This window comes from Anabas testudineus, chromosome 9 (assembly GCF_900324465.2).
Source record: "Anabas testudineus chromosome 9, fAnaTes1.2, whole genome shotgun sequence".
Classification (NCBI taxonomy): Eukaryota; Metazoa; Chordata; class Actinopteri; order Anabantiformes; family Anabantidae; genus Anabas; species Anabas testudineus.
This window is the reverse complement of record NC_046618.1, coordinates 16,257,126-16,273,622: the sequence shown is the minus strand read 5'-3', so window position 1 is coordinate 16,273,622 and position 16,497 is coordinate 16,257,126. Positions and strand designations below refer to the sequence as shown.

Below are 16,497 nucleotides of genomic sequence, written 5' to 3'. Positions count from 1 at the left end.
ACTGCCCCAACAACAACTGAATGGAGTGGAAATGTTTTTTTTGTGTAAGCAGACCATAACACATAAACATGTACTGTGTGGTAATAGACAAACAAAACTTAATTAAGACTTCAAGTTTACTGTGTTGGAATGTGGATTAATCCAAGTCTGTGTACGGTGCTTTTTGATACGTAACTAAAATACAAAGCAGTATATAGCTTTTCTTTAAATTAGGATGTAACCAGTATGGTTTACTGTATGTAGAGAATATTTGAAGAGACCAAGAAAACTTGTTACAAACTTGGTATAGAGCACAAACTAAGCCAATATGTCATATAAAGGTGGGGTAAATGAAGCAACAAGCACTAGAGGGCACTCTCTATCTCCCTACCCTTGAGAACTGCTGCTCTCAGTTAAACACACAGACCCACACACACACACACACATGCACTGATGCACACAGAGAACATGCTGAACATTCAAATATGAAAGTCAGAATGAGATGTTCTCACAGCTACTAGGAGACAATCAATTTGAATTGTATTAATCAGTGCTTGCACTCAGGCCCTCTCTAGTTCACTATTCAATTACAACTGTTACATCTCATCCCATCCTCTCTCTCACACACTCTCTCTCTCTCTCCCTCCCTCCCTCCACCCTTTCTGTCCTCCCTCTCTCCTGTCTGGGTCCATATCCCTGTCTCCTACCATAGCCACTATCTATATTAATATTTCCCTATTGTCTTTTTTTTCCTTCAGCAGCATAGATGATAGATTTTAACCTAATGAAAAGCACTTCTGTTGAGATTGAAAAGCTTCTTAAACACATCACAGCAAACTCTCTTTTGCTTCCCCTCCCTCCTTATTTTCTTGCCTTATCATCTCCTCTTCCTCTCTTGTCCTCACCCCATTTTCTTTCTTGACATTTATGCTTCATCTGCTTCACCCCTGTATGAATCCTGTTACCCTGAAACACTTTTTTTTTCTGCAATCCTTTCTTACATCTCCCTCTTTGTCTCCCTCCTCCTCCTATGCTAAATGGGCTGCATTACTGTAATGAGCTGGTAATTTATGGAGGAGGAGTGCAGGACTTGTATCGTTTGCCCAATGTTTAGCCTCCCCAAGCTCACATGCCTCCAGGATGGGCATGCTACACACACACACACACACACACACACACACACACACACACACAAAAGTAGCCACATGCACTTATTTAAGCAAATATCTGCTGTCAGATGCAATCAGACGGAGATGCAAATGTGTTTCAAACCGAAACAGATGACTCACCAATTTTGCTTGGTTAGAATTTTTTTTTTGCATTTAAAAGCTAGAAATTAAAATTCTGATGTTTTAGAAGTTGTGGTAACTGTGGTGATGGAATGGTACAGCTTTATTTCCTTATTAGATTCTATTTTGTTTTAGTATATAGAAATGCTTCCTGCTCTTGTCTGGTTCGTGGGCACAGGTTTCAGCCGTAGCTGAGCGGGGTAATTGTCAATGTGGGATGTCTTTCAATTGTGGTTGTGGAACTCAGTAGCCTGCACTTGAAAGTCACAGAAAGGCGAACAAGAAAGAGACCTGTTGAGACCACAGGGAGGAAGGGCAAAAATGAATCGTTCAGGGAGGCAAGCTGGATAAAAGAATGAGTAAAAGATGTTGAAGGAAACAGGAGAGGAGATTTGTCTGAAGCTTTGTTTTCTGTCTTCGCTCGTAACCTGGGTAGAAGATTAAAGTGAATATAAAAGGTCACTGTCACATGCCTCTGACTTTCTGAATAATGTGTACGTGCATGTTTGAATTGTACACTATACACATGGACACGGATGGCCTCCTGGGGAGATGTTAAACACCATGGCGACAGCCACTGACCCCAGTCGTAACAATGTTAAAGGTCAACGGAGCTGCAAAGGGGGTCACAGCGGCCCTGAACACAGGAACATCCTTTACAGGGAATCAGGAGGAAGACGTCGCGGAGGAAGAGGAAGGGAGACAGGATGGGAATGAAGCAAACATTAGAGGCGAGTTGGAGAGGAAAAATATCATCAAGGCATGAGAGGGAGAGGATGAGAGAAAGTAAAAGACGAGCAAAGCAGGAGTAGAGGGAATCGAATAGATGATCGGAAAAAACAACAGTCGACATTCACACATCAACCATGGGGTTAAAGGCAGCGTCACACATTGTTCAATAACAAAGCAGTTTGTGGGATTGGTTAACCGGACTGCTCGCACAATACATAAAGGCCCCTCTCTGGTCGCTCAGGCAGACTTTCAGATGATACAGTACACGAAGAACAAAAAGTTATGTTTTATTGCATGGTGATTTCATTTCAAAAGTTTTCTTAATAAGATTCCTGGCTGATTATATTTAAGCTAAACTAAAATACCCTTGTTGCAGTTGTCAGCGGGTTCCTAAAAATATTCAAGCTAAATTTAAAGTTAGTAATATTCTGGTAGATGAAATATCTGTAGCGAAACAAACTCATCTATTTCCCGAATTCTACATATAATGAAAAATATGAGGGAAAATAGTTTTCCCTTGTTACATTTGGACAAATTATCCTTTAATAAAGAAGAACGCTCATGCAATTTTGAGTGTTTAGCTGCACATTTTGGACTGTTGTGCATTTCTCACTCTGGCACAGACTATGAAGTTACCTCCTGGAGAAAAGTGCTTTGTGTTTTTATGAGACATTCTGATTACGCTGCGGTACAAAGCGAGGTTCTTAAACTGTCATTTCGCATTTAAGAGCACTTATCAATTTCATAGTTGCAGTCAAAGCAGCAGTTTCAAGTAAGACATGAGTTATTCTGTGCGCGTCTGAAATGAGCCTTGGGAAAGGTTAGCCATAAACTGAAAAAGGTGTTTGATCTATAGCCAGGTATTGATCAAAAACACTGTCTAAGCTCATGAAAATATACATGTCTGTGTGTGTGTGCCTGTGTTTGTGTTAGTGTGTGTGCTTCGGTTCAGTCTGTGTTGAGGGTGTGCAGTGTATACAGTAATGACAGTTGACACGTGATTTGAGTTATGGCCAGGTATCGATCAGAAAACATCACAGCTGCTTTAAACTTTGCTAAAGAGCTTTTGGTGAGACCTGACTAAGTGCTATTACAGACTCACGAGCCATTAGGAGTTTGTATAAAAAAGACCAAAGTGATCCAAACACAGAACGACAAAAGAAGAATGTATTTTTAATGGGGTTTTTTTCACACTTTATAATGGAGATAATATGCTTTTCTGTATCTTTTTGAATTTTATCAGTTCTACTTTTATGGATTTTCTTCTTCTACACTCTCTAAAGTCTCTCTTTTAAATGTTTAAATGTACACTCCATCGACTTACAGTCATAACTTAAGGCTGAGGTGGGTCTGCATGCTATCAACGGTCTGCTAACCTAATTGCTGTGCGCCTAATTGGTATTGGGTCATTTGTTTTAGGGTTGTTTCAGGGGCTGAGTAGACCCCTAATTCACACACAGAAGCCACACACAGACACACACTGTCTTGTGATCGCAGCGATTTGGAGAGTTTTGCCAAGGGTAGCCGAGGAGGAAGTGTGTGTCTGGTTAATGATTCCCGCTGGGTTCAAGCGGACAGAGTGGACCGTTAAAGACTCAAGATAAGGCATAGAAACAGACTTGGCGGCACTTGGAACGGAGACTATGTGTTGGGGGAAAACAGAGTGGGCAAGACAAATGACTAAAATAACAAAATAAAAACATCAAAGCGGATGCCACCTTCTTCCTGTCCATGTTAGTAATATTCTGTGGGAACTGAGTGGTGCTGTTAATCTGTTAATTACCTAATCCTCTTCTGCATGCTGATCTGTCCAGTATGTTTGTTTTTACATAACTAAATCAAACTAATAATCACAGATGATACAACAAAAAAGATGTTTTTGTATCTTTAAGCAATGCTTTTCCTCTTCCCACGACAAATTAAAAGAATGTCCGAGATCCCCGCAGGAATGGTCTTTTAGCTTCCAAACAAGTTTAAATAGCATTAAGATTATTTTCTGGAAGCAGCACGTAAGAGCAGCCAGTTTTCTTCTGGATCTTAATAAGCATGATGTAAGAGAGGCCCATTTCTAGGCTCTGGATCCAATAGTAGCATGTAATTACCTTTAAGACCTGCTCCCTATGCTAAAGGATTAGCCATAATCCATAACCTAAGCCATAACTATTGCTACGCTACATTAATTCCAGTCAGACACATGCAACATGCGGTTCAGTGACTAGAATACTGTCTGTCTTCGTCCGTGTCCTCTTGCCTCCTCTTCACTTCCTCGCCGCTCCTCTCTCACCTTCTCATTTCAAATTGAAGTTGTTAAGCTTTATGCCCCTCCATCTGTGATGTCAGAATTGGAGAGCAGTTTCCCTGTTGTACACAATCCAAAATAGAGAGAGAGAGAGAGGGTGAGTGAGAGTGATGGAGAATAGAAGGGAGACAGCGAGAAAAGGTGGGGAGGATTAATATCCTCAGAAGATAGGTGCATCGGAGCAGAGGTGCTGTTGGTTTGAAATAGAGCTTAATATCCTGCTTTTACTGCTGATGACAATGGGAACCTCAGTTTTTGTGTGTTTACTTTTTAGTCTGTTTTCTTGATGGTACCTTTTGAAGAAAGATATAAAAGCAATGCGTTCACACAGATTAGATTCACAAACACACGCAGACAATGCCGTAGTCCTTTACATTGGTTATTGAATTGAGCTCCGTTATGAATTTCTCTGTATTTGCTTTAAAGCTTTAGCTCCTACTACTCGAGCATATTAAAATCAAGATTCTTACCTCTGTGCAATCTAAACCTTTTGTTCAAAGCGCTGTCAGCTTCTACTTAAAGCTGTATAAGTGAACAACAAGAGGGTTTCATGTCACTAACAGAACTGTACTAAGAGATAGAACAGTAGAAGAAATCCTTCTACAACTGAAACAAAATGATGAAGGAGCTGCTGTTGACAGTGAGGAAGAGCAGCTAGAACGATTAAACCTAGTTGTGACAAAACTGAAAACCTTTTATGTGTGTAGAGCATTGTGTGAACTCCAGTGTCATTGTGCTAGTGGGTAGAAATAACATCAGCACAAAGTTCAATCTGATAGAGTTGAGATAACATTATTTAACTTTATATTTATATTAATTAAGGTTTCATGGTTTCAGAAATGTGCTGTTCACACTCGACTTTACAGATGTTCATAGCAGCGTTTGGTCTTTTGGTCACTGAGCAGCTGTACTCCAACATCTGGGGATTAAGGGCCGTGCTCAAGTGTTACAAATGACCATGATGTGGTAAAGGTTGGACAAGTCAAATATTTGGTTAGGGAAAAATAGTTATGCTCGATAAAAAACGCATTTCTTTAATCTGTTACTCCCCCCATGTCCACACCCTGTCTTTCCACTGGGAATGCTACTTCCTGCATTTGCACTGGACTAAATGGTTGGGGGTACAGTCATCCTATACGGATATAAGTCCTTGTGAGACTGGTTCTAAAATACGACAGCCTTGGCGTATTTTGTTCTTGACTGTAGAAAGTATTTTTTAAAATTGTGAGAGCATCCTGTTGGAACTCATTGTAGAAATTAATTAAATTATGTTTTTATTCTACAAAATATACCGCTCTAATTTTAGCCCACAGCTTGTTCAGCCTAATTGAGTCCTGATGATGGTGTGCGTGTGTGTGTGTGTTGGTGATGAGTGCTTGTTCTCAGTAGTGAAGGAAAGCCTGTTGTAGGTCACCTCTCTGATAGCTCCATCTCTCCTTATCACCCCTTCACTCAGTCTATCTGTCCTTGCCCATCACTCTTCCTCTCTATCACTCCCTCTCTGCCTCGCTGTCGCTCACTCACCTTTCCAATCTTCGTTTCCACTTCAAACTTCACATCCCATCCACAAGGTTATCACACATCAACTGCTAAAACAGTCTGTGTGTGTGTGTGTGTGTGTGTGTGTGTGTGTGTGTGTGTGTGTGTGTGTGTGTGTGTGTATTTAGATGTATTATTTTCAGATGGTAGACCACCATAAAACATCAAAGTCACTTTTTAGTTGTTCTGTCTCTACCTCACCATTTAAACATTTGAGGGTCTGCTGATTGCCTCTGTTCTTCTCTACGTTTCCCTCACACACACACACACACACACACACACACACACACACACACACACACACACACACACACACACACACATAAAGCCATACAAGCACACGCTGCCCCAAAATGGTATGTGCCAGCTGGTTTACATCAGATCAGAAGCTGATTGGGGACATGCATGTGCCCTCTGTACTCACACAAGCAAGAAGGCACACTGCCTTAAACCCTGCCCTCTGGCTAATTAATTTCCCAGATCGAGCATGTCCCACCATAAAGTGCTCTCCCTCCTTCTTGTGTCACACTCAATCTGTTCCTCTTCTCTGCTGTGTCTCTCTACCGAGCCTGGCTCATTTCAGTTCCCCATGGTCTTTGATTGCATTTGCCAAAATGTCAGGGCAAAGAAAGTCAAATCATACAACCTCTGCCTCTTATTTTCCTTTTGCTACTATCCCTGTCTTCTACTTTCCCTTTGTATCTGCATACTTTTTGTTTATCTAATTAGGCTTTGACACATCGATTTCATGTTCAAGTCCACAGCCCAACTGTTTTTTTTTTTTTGTTTGTTTGTTTCATCCTGAATCGAGGGATTGTCTGGATACCTTCTCCAGTTCCCTCTAGTTCACACTGGTTTTAATTTGTTAATTCTCAACTCACCACAGGCCAAAGCAACAGTCCCCCCCTCTAATCCCCTGCCTCCTGTGCATGCGTGCGTTTCAGTTCCTTTCGGTGTTATGTTGTTTACAGCAGTTGTGTCGCACTCTGTGTGACCCCAGTCAGTTTGAAGATGAGCACAGCGTGTTAATCAATCAGACCATTGGGGCCGGCCAGGTTAGACGGGCATCGAGTTTGGGATTGTTGGCTTTTCTATACAATTCTTTGTACAATTATACTTTGTAAGGTCTTAAACTTTACACTGTACAGTGCCTTGACATGACTTCTGTTGTGATTTGGCGCTATACAAATAAAACTGAATTGAATGGAATTGAAGAGACCTCCACATGGTTGCTTACTTACAACACTCATTTAACACTCTCGAATGACGTATGCCTGCTCGTGCACGTACATTTACAAGCATCCAAACCTTTACTTTCCTACCTTGAAAATAAACTTTGTATGGTTCTGATTAGGAATGGGTGATGTGGAAAGTTGAAGCAGTTTTTTATGGGTGTGTTGAGAAATATTTTGCAGCTAAGATAATCAGACACGGATGTCTGCTTTAGCTAATGTGATGATCCCAGTGTGTAAATCTAATGAAACATTATGGGACTTAATCACATTAATGACAGAATTGTATAAAAATCTAATGGTGCCACAAGTACTGTATAGCTAATATAACTAATGTGTGACAATATATCCTCATATATTAATAGATACAGTATTTAAAGGATAGCAGGACATTTTTATAATGATATGATAATTATATAATTATAATATTATATAAAATAGATTTTATTTTGTACCACTTCTCAATGCTGTGCTGGCGTTGAGTCAGAGTGGCGAAACAGATTGTGATAGCTTCTTAGCTTCCCTTGTAACTTCCACAACATAACAGGATAAGAAGTGAAAAGCAGTTTTCTTTTAGTTCTGGGCATAAGACAACACAGTAGAGAGGGCAAAACTGAGGCCGCGTTTTTCAACGCAACACAAAGAACCAAGTGAATGTCTTCAACATTAGACATGACAGTTGTGCTCTCTGGAATACATCAGCCATAATAAGCCTTTTCTGTTGTCCCCGCTGCCATATTCCTACACACACACTCAGCACACATGCACACAATGCATCACAGTAAATCTTTACCATGTACCATCATGCTTTTCGTAGGCGTTCTGTCTTCATCAGCAGCTAAAATATGGTGTATAGGGTTACTGCAGACAGGCCTGGGGATGGCTTCAGAGGAATAAGATAGCAGTAATGGCACACCATCATTTAGGAGAATGTAATAAGTGAATATCTAATAAGGCTGTAAAAGATGCTTAACCCCTGAATCTCTGAGGTCAGGTAGAGAGATAGGAGAATAAGCTGATTAAGGAAGGTTTCTTCTCACGTTGCGGTCATCACAGGATTGACCAACGCCTGACCCTGCTGTTAGGAGTGCGGTTACCTTAGCCTAGGACCGCTCCTATGTTTGGATAAACCCAGTATTTATGGTGTTTGATAACAGCTTGTGACTGATACGGGGAAGTAATGGGTAATGAATCTCTGTCCAGAGATAATGCAGAGGTTAATGAAACGCAAAAAATGTAGGGTTTTACTCACCTTTGCTATTCACATCTGCTTAACTTTACCGCTAGGTTTCTAATTGCAACCTATGAGTAGAGCGACGAACTGTAGTTCAATTTGAATATTTGGGAAGGTCTTGGCAAAATAATTGCAACACTTTGTCATGAGCAGTTGCAGGCTCTGGTTTTAATACAGGGATATGTTCGAGCACTATATGGTCCATGACACACTTATTGATCTGTGAACTGATTGACTGTTATTAATTATTTGACATGGAGATATGTTGGGTTAAATCCCAGGAAATACTTAAACAAACTAACCCAAACGATTTTATATATGATCCCCACCTGTTCCTCGTATGATGATGTGGTTTTATTCCCATTTGACAGACTTGGTAAAAGACAAGTGAAATGTGCTATGCTCAAAATGAATGATATGCAAAATTTAAGGTCAATCTCTGTCTCTCTCTGCTTCTTTTCACACTAAACTGGGAATGTACACACACACATTCACACACACACACACACACACACACACACACACACACACACACACACACACACACACACACACACACACACACACACACTGAAGCCAGATCCTAAAGCCATTTTCAGGCAGGGCAGCAGAGTGTGTCCTCATTACCGTCTGTGAGTGTGTAGTCACCACTCAGTCACAGCTCCCGATGCCAGAATGGGATTTTCCCCTCTTTTCTCCTCTGACTCTTCACCTCTTTTTCACCTTAACTTCTCTTGCATATCGCTTCATCTATTTCTCAGACAGAAAATCATTATCAGTCAGGAAAGACAATTTCCTGCTCCTATGGTTCCTTATACACTGCCAGTCAAAGGTTTTTGAAAACCTTATATTTTGTGGTTACATTTTTAATCATGTAATCGTCAATTAACAGAAATTGAGATTGGTAAATTCAGAATTTGATTTAAACTTGTATTTAAAATGTTGTTGTATGTATTTATAATTAAATAGGTCCTGATTAAGTAATAATCATGTTATGTTGTGACTCGCCGTCAGCATCTGTGTGTAGCATATGTAGCACTAACCTTGTTGTAGTGGAAAAAGTATGTGAACCCTCATGCCACTGTCACATCACAGCGTACAAATAAAAGCTTTCATTACTATCTCCATATCGTTCAAATATCGCATTACAATCATATGTACTATCAAAAAGCATCCACAACATAGAACAGATGTTAGTAAAACCTTTTTTTGTTATACAGAATTCTGCTCTCATCATACTCTCTAATTTTGTTGTTCTTTCAAAAATGAATTTACAATTAAATTACTTTTCGTATGTGTGTACAATGCAGTGATGTACTGACATTATCACTTAGTTTTACTTTTTCATATTGACAATAATGCACAACCACTTTACTTACACAAACAAAATTACAGTATAATCACAGTGTGTTGTCAACATAAATGAAACACCTCTTTATACATGGATTTTCCCACTATCTTACAAAACAAAGGCACAGAGCTTCTCTCTATCTTTGACAAAAAATGTTCGACTCTGGTAAAAAGTCACTGAAAGCTCTTCTCCTTTGAAAAAGTAGCCAACGATTTCCATTTGCCACAAGGAGTAGCTGGAGTTTACAGTCTCCTGATAATGGATCAAAGGAATGGAGCGGGAGAGGCAGCACACACAGGGATATTAGACTGTAATGGCAACCAGATGAACTTGTTGATAGAGTAGTGAACAAGTCTAAATAGCCTTGAACACTTGGCTCATTGTGACAGAGGCATTATCTGACTGCTCCAGTTACTAACTTAAGAGTTTAACAAAACGATGCTCAGTGTTATTTGCTCTCTTTCTCCTTGCGGCTATCTTCAACTGCCATATGTTTTCTTTATAAAGTGTGGAGTCTGTCGACAGTAATTCCGATTAGGAAGGCTGTGTGCTTAGGTGAGTGCTGCACAATAATCAGGAAATACAGACAATGTATTGGCTTGCACTTCTTAAACATTTGCTTTTGTAGGCATCTGTCTGCTTCCCTACACTTACTTTGTCAGTTTAAGAGAAGTCAGATTGAAGGAGGAAGAAACAGGGAGGTAGCAGTTCTGTTGTCCCTTAATTGTTCTTCCCGTTTTCCAAAAGACACCTCAATCGTTCTGCAAGGGGTTTCCGCAGCAGTACGTGTGTCTTATCAGCAGATGAGAGGGCTGAGACCAAGTAATTGAGTTTGGGATCATGTGATTAGATGACAAGGGGAGCAGGATGAGGAGCCACTATTCACCCATTTGATATCTTTAAAGCTTTGCACGTTTGCCAGGTCACGACTAGTCAGAAACCAGCGTGGCGACTTGGTGTGCTGTTCGTCCATCTGGCCTCCTGGAGCCCCTTCCCCACCGTGCCGTTTTACATGAAACATACTGTGGCTTCAAAGCCGTGTTACTGCCTGTTTAGTCGTAATGTGCTATTTTACATGGCATCCAAGAGCATGCTGGAGCACGAAAAGAGCCACATGTGGAGCACTCCATGTGCTCAAAGCTATATTTTACATATGTTACATACAGTACAATATCATTCCTGTGTGTGTGTGTGTGTGTGTGTCGAAGACTCTACATTACATGGCTCCAGCTGGGCAGGAGGAAGGAAGGTTTAAAAATGTGCAGTTGATTCAAAAAGCATGAGATTATTCATTTCCCTTCTCCTGTGGGAACAAGCTTTTGCTCCAGACTGTAAGCATACACTCGCACACTTGTGTACATGCACAAACAACTCTTGGACAGCGACTCTTACCCAGTGTGCAGCAACAATCAATGTGCTCACTCTATGTTATTTAATACCATAATATGTGGAGGTATTTTGTAGATTGCGCATGATCGACATTGGAAAAGGGGAAGAGGAAGAGCAACAGCTCTGTATTTCCCTCCTTATTGAATATGAATAGATTTGAGTCTCGAGCTCTCTTGTCAAAAAGTTTAAAGTGAAATTGGGTTTCTGCGAATGAGAAAACAACATCAGGGCTAAGTAACTATTTGAAGGTGCTGTCAAAGGCTTTCTCTGTCTTTACCCTCCTCCTTTCATCTTTTTCTCATCCTTTGCCTCCTCCTCCTCCCTTCCCACTCTCATTAGTGATGATTGTGAGAGAATGGAGAACAAAGCCAAGGCCCTGCCAATCGATCACCAAGCAGCACTATCAATCGACCGGCAGAGCACAGGTCTCCTCCGGCGATTGACGAGTCCAAGATTGATGAGGAAGATTGTTGTGTATCTGCGCATGTTAATGCAACAGAGTGTGTCTTTACTTGAGATAGAGTACAGAAGATTTAATCTCATCTTATTTGTCAGCTACACATTTTAATTTGTACCCTTCTCAAAAGTAAATTAAGGAAGTATCAGAAGAACAACATGTGCATGTGAAGGTATGTACACACACCCACACACACTCTCCAAGTTGCAACATACCCCCCTAGACACTGACAGATATTTGTTTTGGTAGATACTCTTTACCCTGGCACTGTTTTTTTGCCCTGGCAACAGTAAACACACACAAACACACACAGGCACAAGCAAAATTAAATCATACACTGGCATAGAGTCACACTTTACCCTGGCACGATGTCATTGCCTTTCAGTGCTGTGACTCATGCCAGTTCTCTAATGGATGAATCCTGTAGCAGTCTGAATAAGCAGAAGTGTGTGTAAGATTTGTGTATATGTGTGCGTGTGTGTTCCAGCGTTTTACCTGGTGTGTGTATGTGTGGATATTTTCAAGGTGTTGTATAAACACTGGGATTATGTGTCACAGCTGGCCAGATGACTTGCCCTGATTTCATCTTGAATTTCGCTGCGTCTCCGTGGGAGGACGATAGTGCTGCATTTGCATGAGAAAGGTTGTCAGACTAACACCTTTTCTTTTCTTTTTTTTTCTCTGTCTCTCCTTCCCTGCCTCCCCGTCCCTCTATCTTCCTCCTGTGCCCACAGCGCTGATAGCCATAGGCCAGTACAGCAGTACCATAGAGACCGTGGATGCTGGATGGTGTAAGGATATCACAGACCACGGAGCCACACAGATCGCTCAGAGCAGCAAGTCCCTCCGCTACCTGGGCCTCATGAGATGTGACAAGGTAACAAGGCTCAGCCCATAATGCCTATTGCTGTCTGGTTTCCTGTCAGTATGTGCTCTACTGTAAATGGGATGCACTCTCAAAAAATGTTCCTAGAAATGTTTTTAGATAATCTTATCAGTGCACTGCGGTGTTGGACAATAAATGCAATTAGCATTTGCACAAAGTGCACATTTTATAAACCAAAACAATAATCTTTAGTTGCTGACTGACTTTAATGCATTATATTACATATTATATTATGTGATATGATGTATGATTGACAACAAGCCTTATAATTAAATAATACTTTAAAGTAGTGCTGCTCAGTGATTTGCAGGCGTGCCCACACTGGCCAGTCAATGCCTTAATGGGATATTTACCTTGGTAGAAATAGTATTAAAGATGATGAGCAGTTGACTAATTTTGGTCTAAGTATTAAATGCATCTGTTGCCAAGCGCTAATATACACACAGACACATAATCAAACACAGATAACCCAACCAAAGTAACAGGTTAGGGAAACTGGCCAATTAAAATGTATCCAATGGAGATCATGTGGAGTAACTAAGCCACTAGGCGCAATATGTCTCTATGATACATGTTTTACTTGAGCTGATTGAATGATAATAAAACTAAAGTAAAACAGCATTAGAGATGCCTCTGGATCTGAGGGACCGTATTTCCGAAGTCACTCTCATCCAATCACTAACCTGATTGAGGCACATTTAGTTGTAGCGCCATGGTAACAACTCCACCCACCTTTCCAATTGGTTCAGTGGAGCTCCTGCCATACAGGTGCATCCACTTAGCATGGGATCATTCAGTCTGACACGAGTGGGATGAGGGCGAACCGGGAGGAGAAATCGAACAGCTGGCTTAACCAAGAAACTTTAGCCTGCGCTGATTTTGTGCAGCCTGCTGTCTTGTACTGAAGCCTGGTACACAACACAGGCGATAATCCCTATGCTGATCGGCCTCCATATGGTGAGTGTAATAGTGTGTTTTAATGAGCCTTTCATTTGCAGGTTTAGGCTAAATTTTATGTTTGGGTTTTGGGCTGAACCCATTTAAAAGGCCCTGCTGTGCAGTAAAAAGTACAAGTAGAATTTGGCAGGGGAGAACGGTGAAGGCCGTAGATTTTGACTTATAGTCAAGGCCTTTCACCAGGTTGGGAACTCATCATTTTTATTTCTTCATTATAAAATCAGTGATATCTGCATGTCGTGGCCTCAGGTTAGCCCCTAAAGATTTCTCGGATAAAAAATGCCTGCCCGGAGATCATTAAGTGTGACAAGAACATCGGTGTATCATATTTATCTATTTATACTGTAATAAAATTGAAACATATGAGGGTCTGACAGTGACCCCATATGTAAGGTCTCTGTGATGAAGCGATGTACTCAGTTCACATTATCGCAGACATGAATGTGTATCTATCATATTTATCTAGGAGTAATAAAGAGTAACCGCATTACATAGCAGGTGATCACTTAGATTCCATTTTCATTTAGTTCCGTCCTGACTCTCTGACTCAGTGACCCAACAATCGATATCCACAGCCATGCTAATAAAAATCTGTTCTGGAAAGACCTACATATTCACTGGAACAATTTTTCCTAGTTTTCCCTCCACATTATGCTTTCATATCGCTGCCCTCTCAACGTTAAATCCAGCCATCCCTCTGCCTTTATTTATCTGTCCATCTCTCTCTTCAGAAGTGATATTCACACTCACAATTTAGCCTGGAGGATGGAAAGATAAATAATTATTCTCCCTCTGCTCTGAAGGGGGAATTTAGGGATGACATAGATAAATAAAGCAGTAATTGGTGCTATTAGAGTTGTAATGGAGTGTGAATGGAGCAGAGAGGAGAGTTTGACAGTTTCCAAGGTCAGGTACATTACCAGCTCTGAATAAGCGAATGAATTCACTGCATACTTGCCCCCTTCACCCATTTTTGTCTCCACTTTTCTCTTTTCTGGCCCTAAAATTGTGTTTAGCATTGCAAATGAGCCTGGAGTACTGGTAAGGCAGGGTAAGGCCTGTGTGGGAAGAGCAGCCCACGGCAGCTACTTTTTGTGTCGTCGTTGTTGTTTTCATTATGTTAGTCAAGAAAGGGAGTTACAGTACATTTGGTCAAGTTTCAGGAAGAGCGAGAGATGGAAGAACTGAGGTAATCTGAAGTTTGCTCAGAGGGAAACAACTAAACACAAATAGCTTGTTATTACCAAGGTCACAGTGAAAATGAGAGCTTTAGAGCAAGTTAAAGAGTTAAAAAGGTGAGAGGCAGAGACACAGCAGGGGAATTGTGGTTTAGCCCAAGGCCAGCAGTGACCATGCTCTGGCTGTTTCTCACCTCCTACTCGCATCCCCCCCCCCATCCCTCAAAGCTCTTCTGCTGTCCTCGTGAGATTCTTGAGTCGCCTAAAGTAGAGATCAATGCTTTTCTGTCTGACATTTAATGCTTACACATTTTACATTTAGACATTTACCGCAGCTGACAGTCCCATCTTTACCGGGGTCAGTATTGGAGGAGGTCTCATTTAAGACTGTGACTTTCTTGTTCTGGTGCATCTTGGCAACATCACTCCCTCTTCTGAATGTATTCAAGTGGAGTGTAAATGATTACATTTTTTAAACATCTGTTCAAATTACACATGACATTTCGTCTTTTAAATATGACATTTGTCTATTGCTTGGTGAAAATTGTTGTGTTTCAGTAATATGTGTCTCCGTCTCTCTTAAATGCATCAAGTCAGTATTTTAAAGAACATGGCAAAATTGTTGTTAGGAGGCAGTGCATTCAATTTTCTCGTGTTTTTTTTTTTATCTGCATTGCTTTTGACATTTTAGCCTCCAGCTACATTGTATTATGCTTTATTTGTGTATCACAGCAGTAAGATCCGCAGGCATGTCCAATTCAATCTTAGGGCAAACTAATCTTATCTCTGCACTTAATGTAGTTCTGGGTGCAAATTACTTAAGTTTAGATTTTGTTCAGCTACAGCGTCTCTTATTTATGTTGACAAATCCATTTGATTTTTTTTTCCTCATGCCTCGTTTTATCAAATTCTCCAAGTATCAGTTTCTCTTTTTCTTTCTGTGAAGACGACATGAAAGACCATCATATAAGGTCAGCAGTACTTCTTCAGTGAAGCAGTATTTCGTCTGTGCTCCAAGGTTGTAAAGGTCACATGCTAGGATAAAATATGAAGCTATAACAGGTGTGAATTCCAAAAAGGACTGTATTGTCGAACATGTTTTCTATTAGATGTGGATGGTATTTCCATATGATTGAGCTTGACAGATTTATCTCAGCTAAACAACTTCAGATAGTTTAGCTCAGCCTCAGGATCTACACACTCGAGGATCCATCTTAATATTTACACAGACTAACTCCTGGCCAGGCCAACGTACTATAGTAAAGTGGCTCATTCAAAGTGTCCTAAACCTGAAATAATTTAGCTTTGCATACCGACTATTAATGTTTGCATTGCTGGAATAAATTGGTATATACAATAACACAGAGTGGTCTACTTAGACTCATAGTTATTCTTTGTAAGAGCTATGTTGACAGTGTTTTAGACATATTGCAAATATCCCAAAGTTAATATTTCCCTTACAAGGACTTTGCTTAGTTCCTGTCCAGGATGTGTATATTGCAGGAATTTAGTACAAATACGTATCACTGGCTGGAAAAACTAGCAAAGTGAGAATATCTCAGTGATAAACTAAACTTGTGCTCAACCATTCATAAGCCAATCATCCTTAGGGCTAGTCTTAGCCTGTCTGTCTTACAGATGTTCGGGTAACTTTTACAGTCTTCGTTTGGCTATTTAAAATAAATATGGTTTCACTCTCTCTATTCCTTCCCCTCTCCCTCCCTCACTTTTTTCCTTCTCTTCCCCCCGCTCAAACCTTCCTCTCGCACTAACTGATGTGGGGTTGGGTTTCAGAGTGGATCCCGTCAGACTTAGAAAAATACAGTCTTGTGATAACCTTGACATACAGTGAAGACAATCCAGTCAGCTCTCTGCCACAGCAGCGCGACTCGGCCTGTAAAAATTTGTTTGGAATTGTCAAAACGGTGGGAATTTTAATGTAACAGATTCCCCACATTTCACAGGACTTGTAGAA

At 40.6% G+C, this 16,497-nt stretch overlaps 1 protein-coding gene across 1 annotated transcript in view; it reads left to right on the top strand.

Annotated features, from left to right (window-relative positions):
* fbxl17 (F-box and leucine-rich repeat protein 17) overlaps positions 1–16,497 on the top strand; it is a 179,980-nt gene that overhangs the window by 149,614 nt on the left and 13,869 nt on the right. The window contains exon 10 of the mRNA XM_026343593.1: positions 12,236–12,378. Coding sequence (XP_026199378.1) covers positions 12,236–12,378 — 143 coding nt within the window. The remainder of the gene's footprint in view (positions 1–12,235; positions 12,379–16,497) is intronic.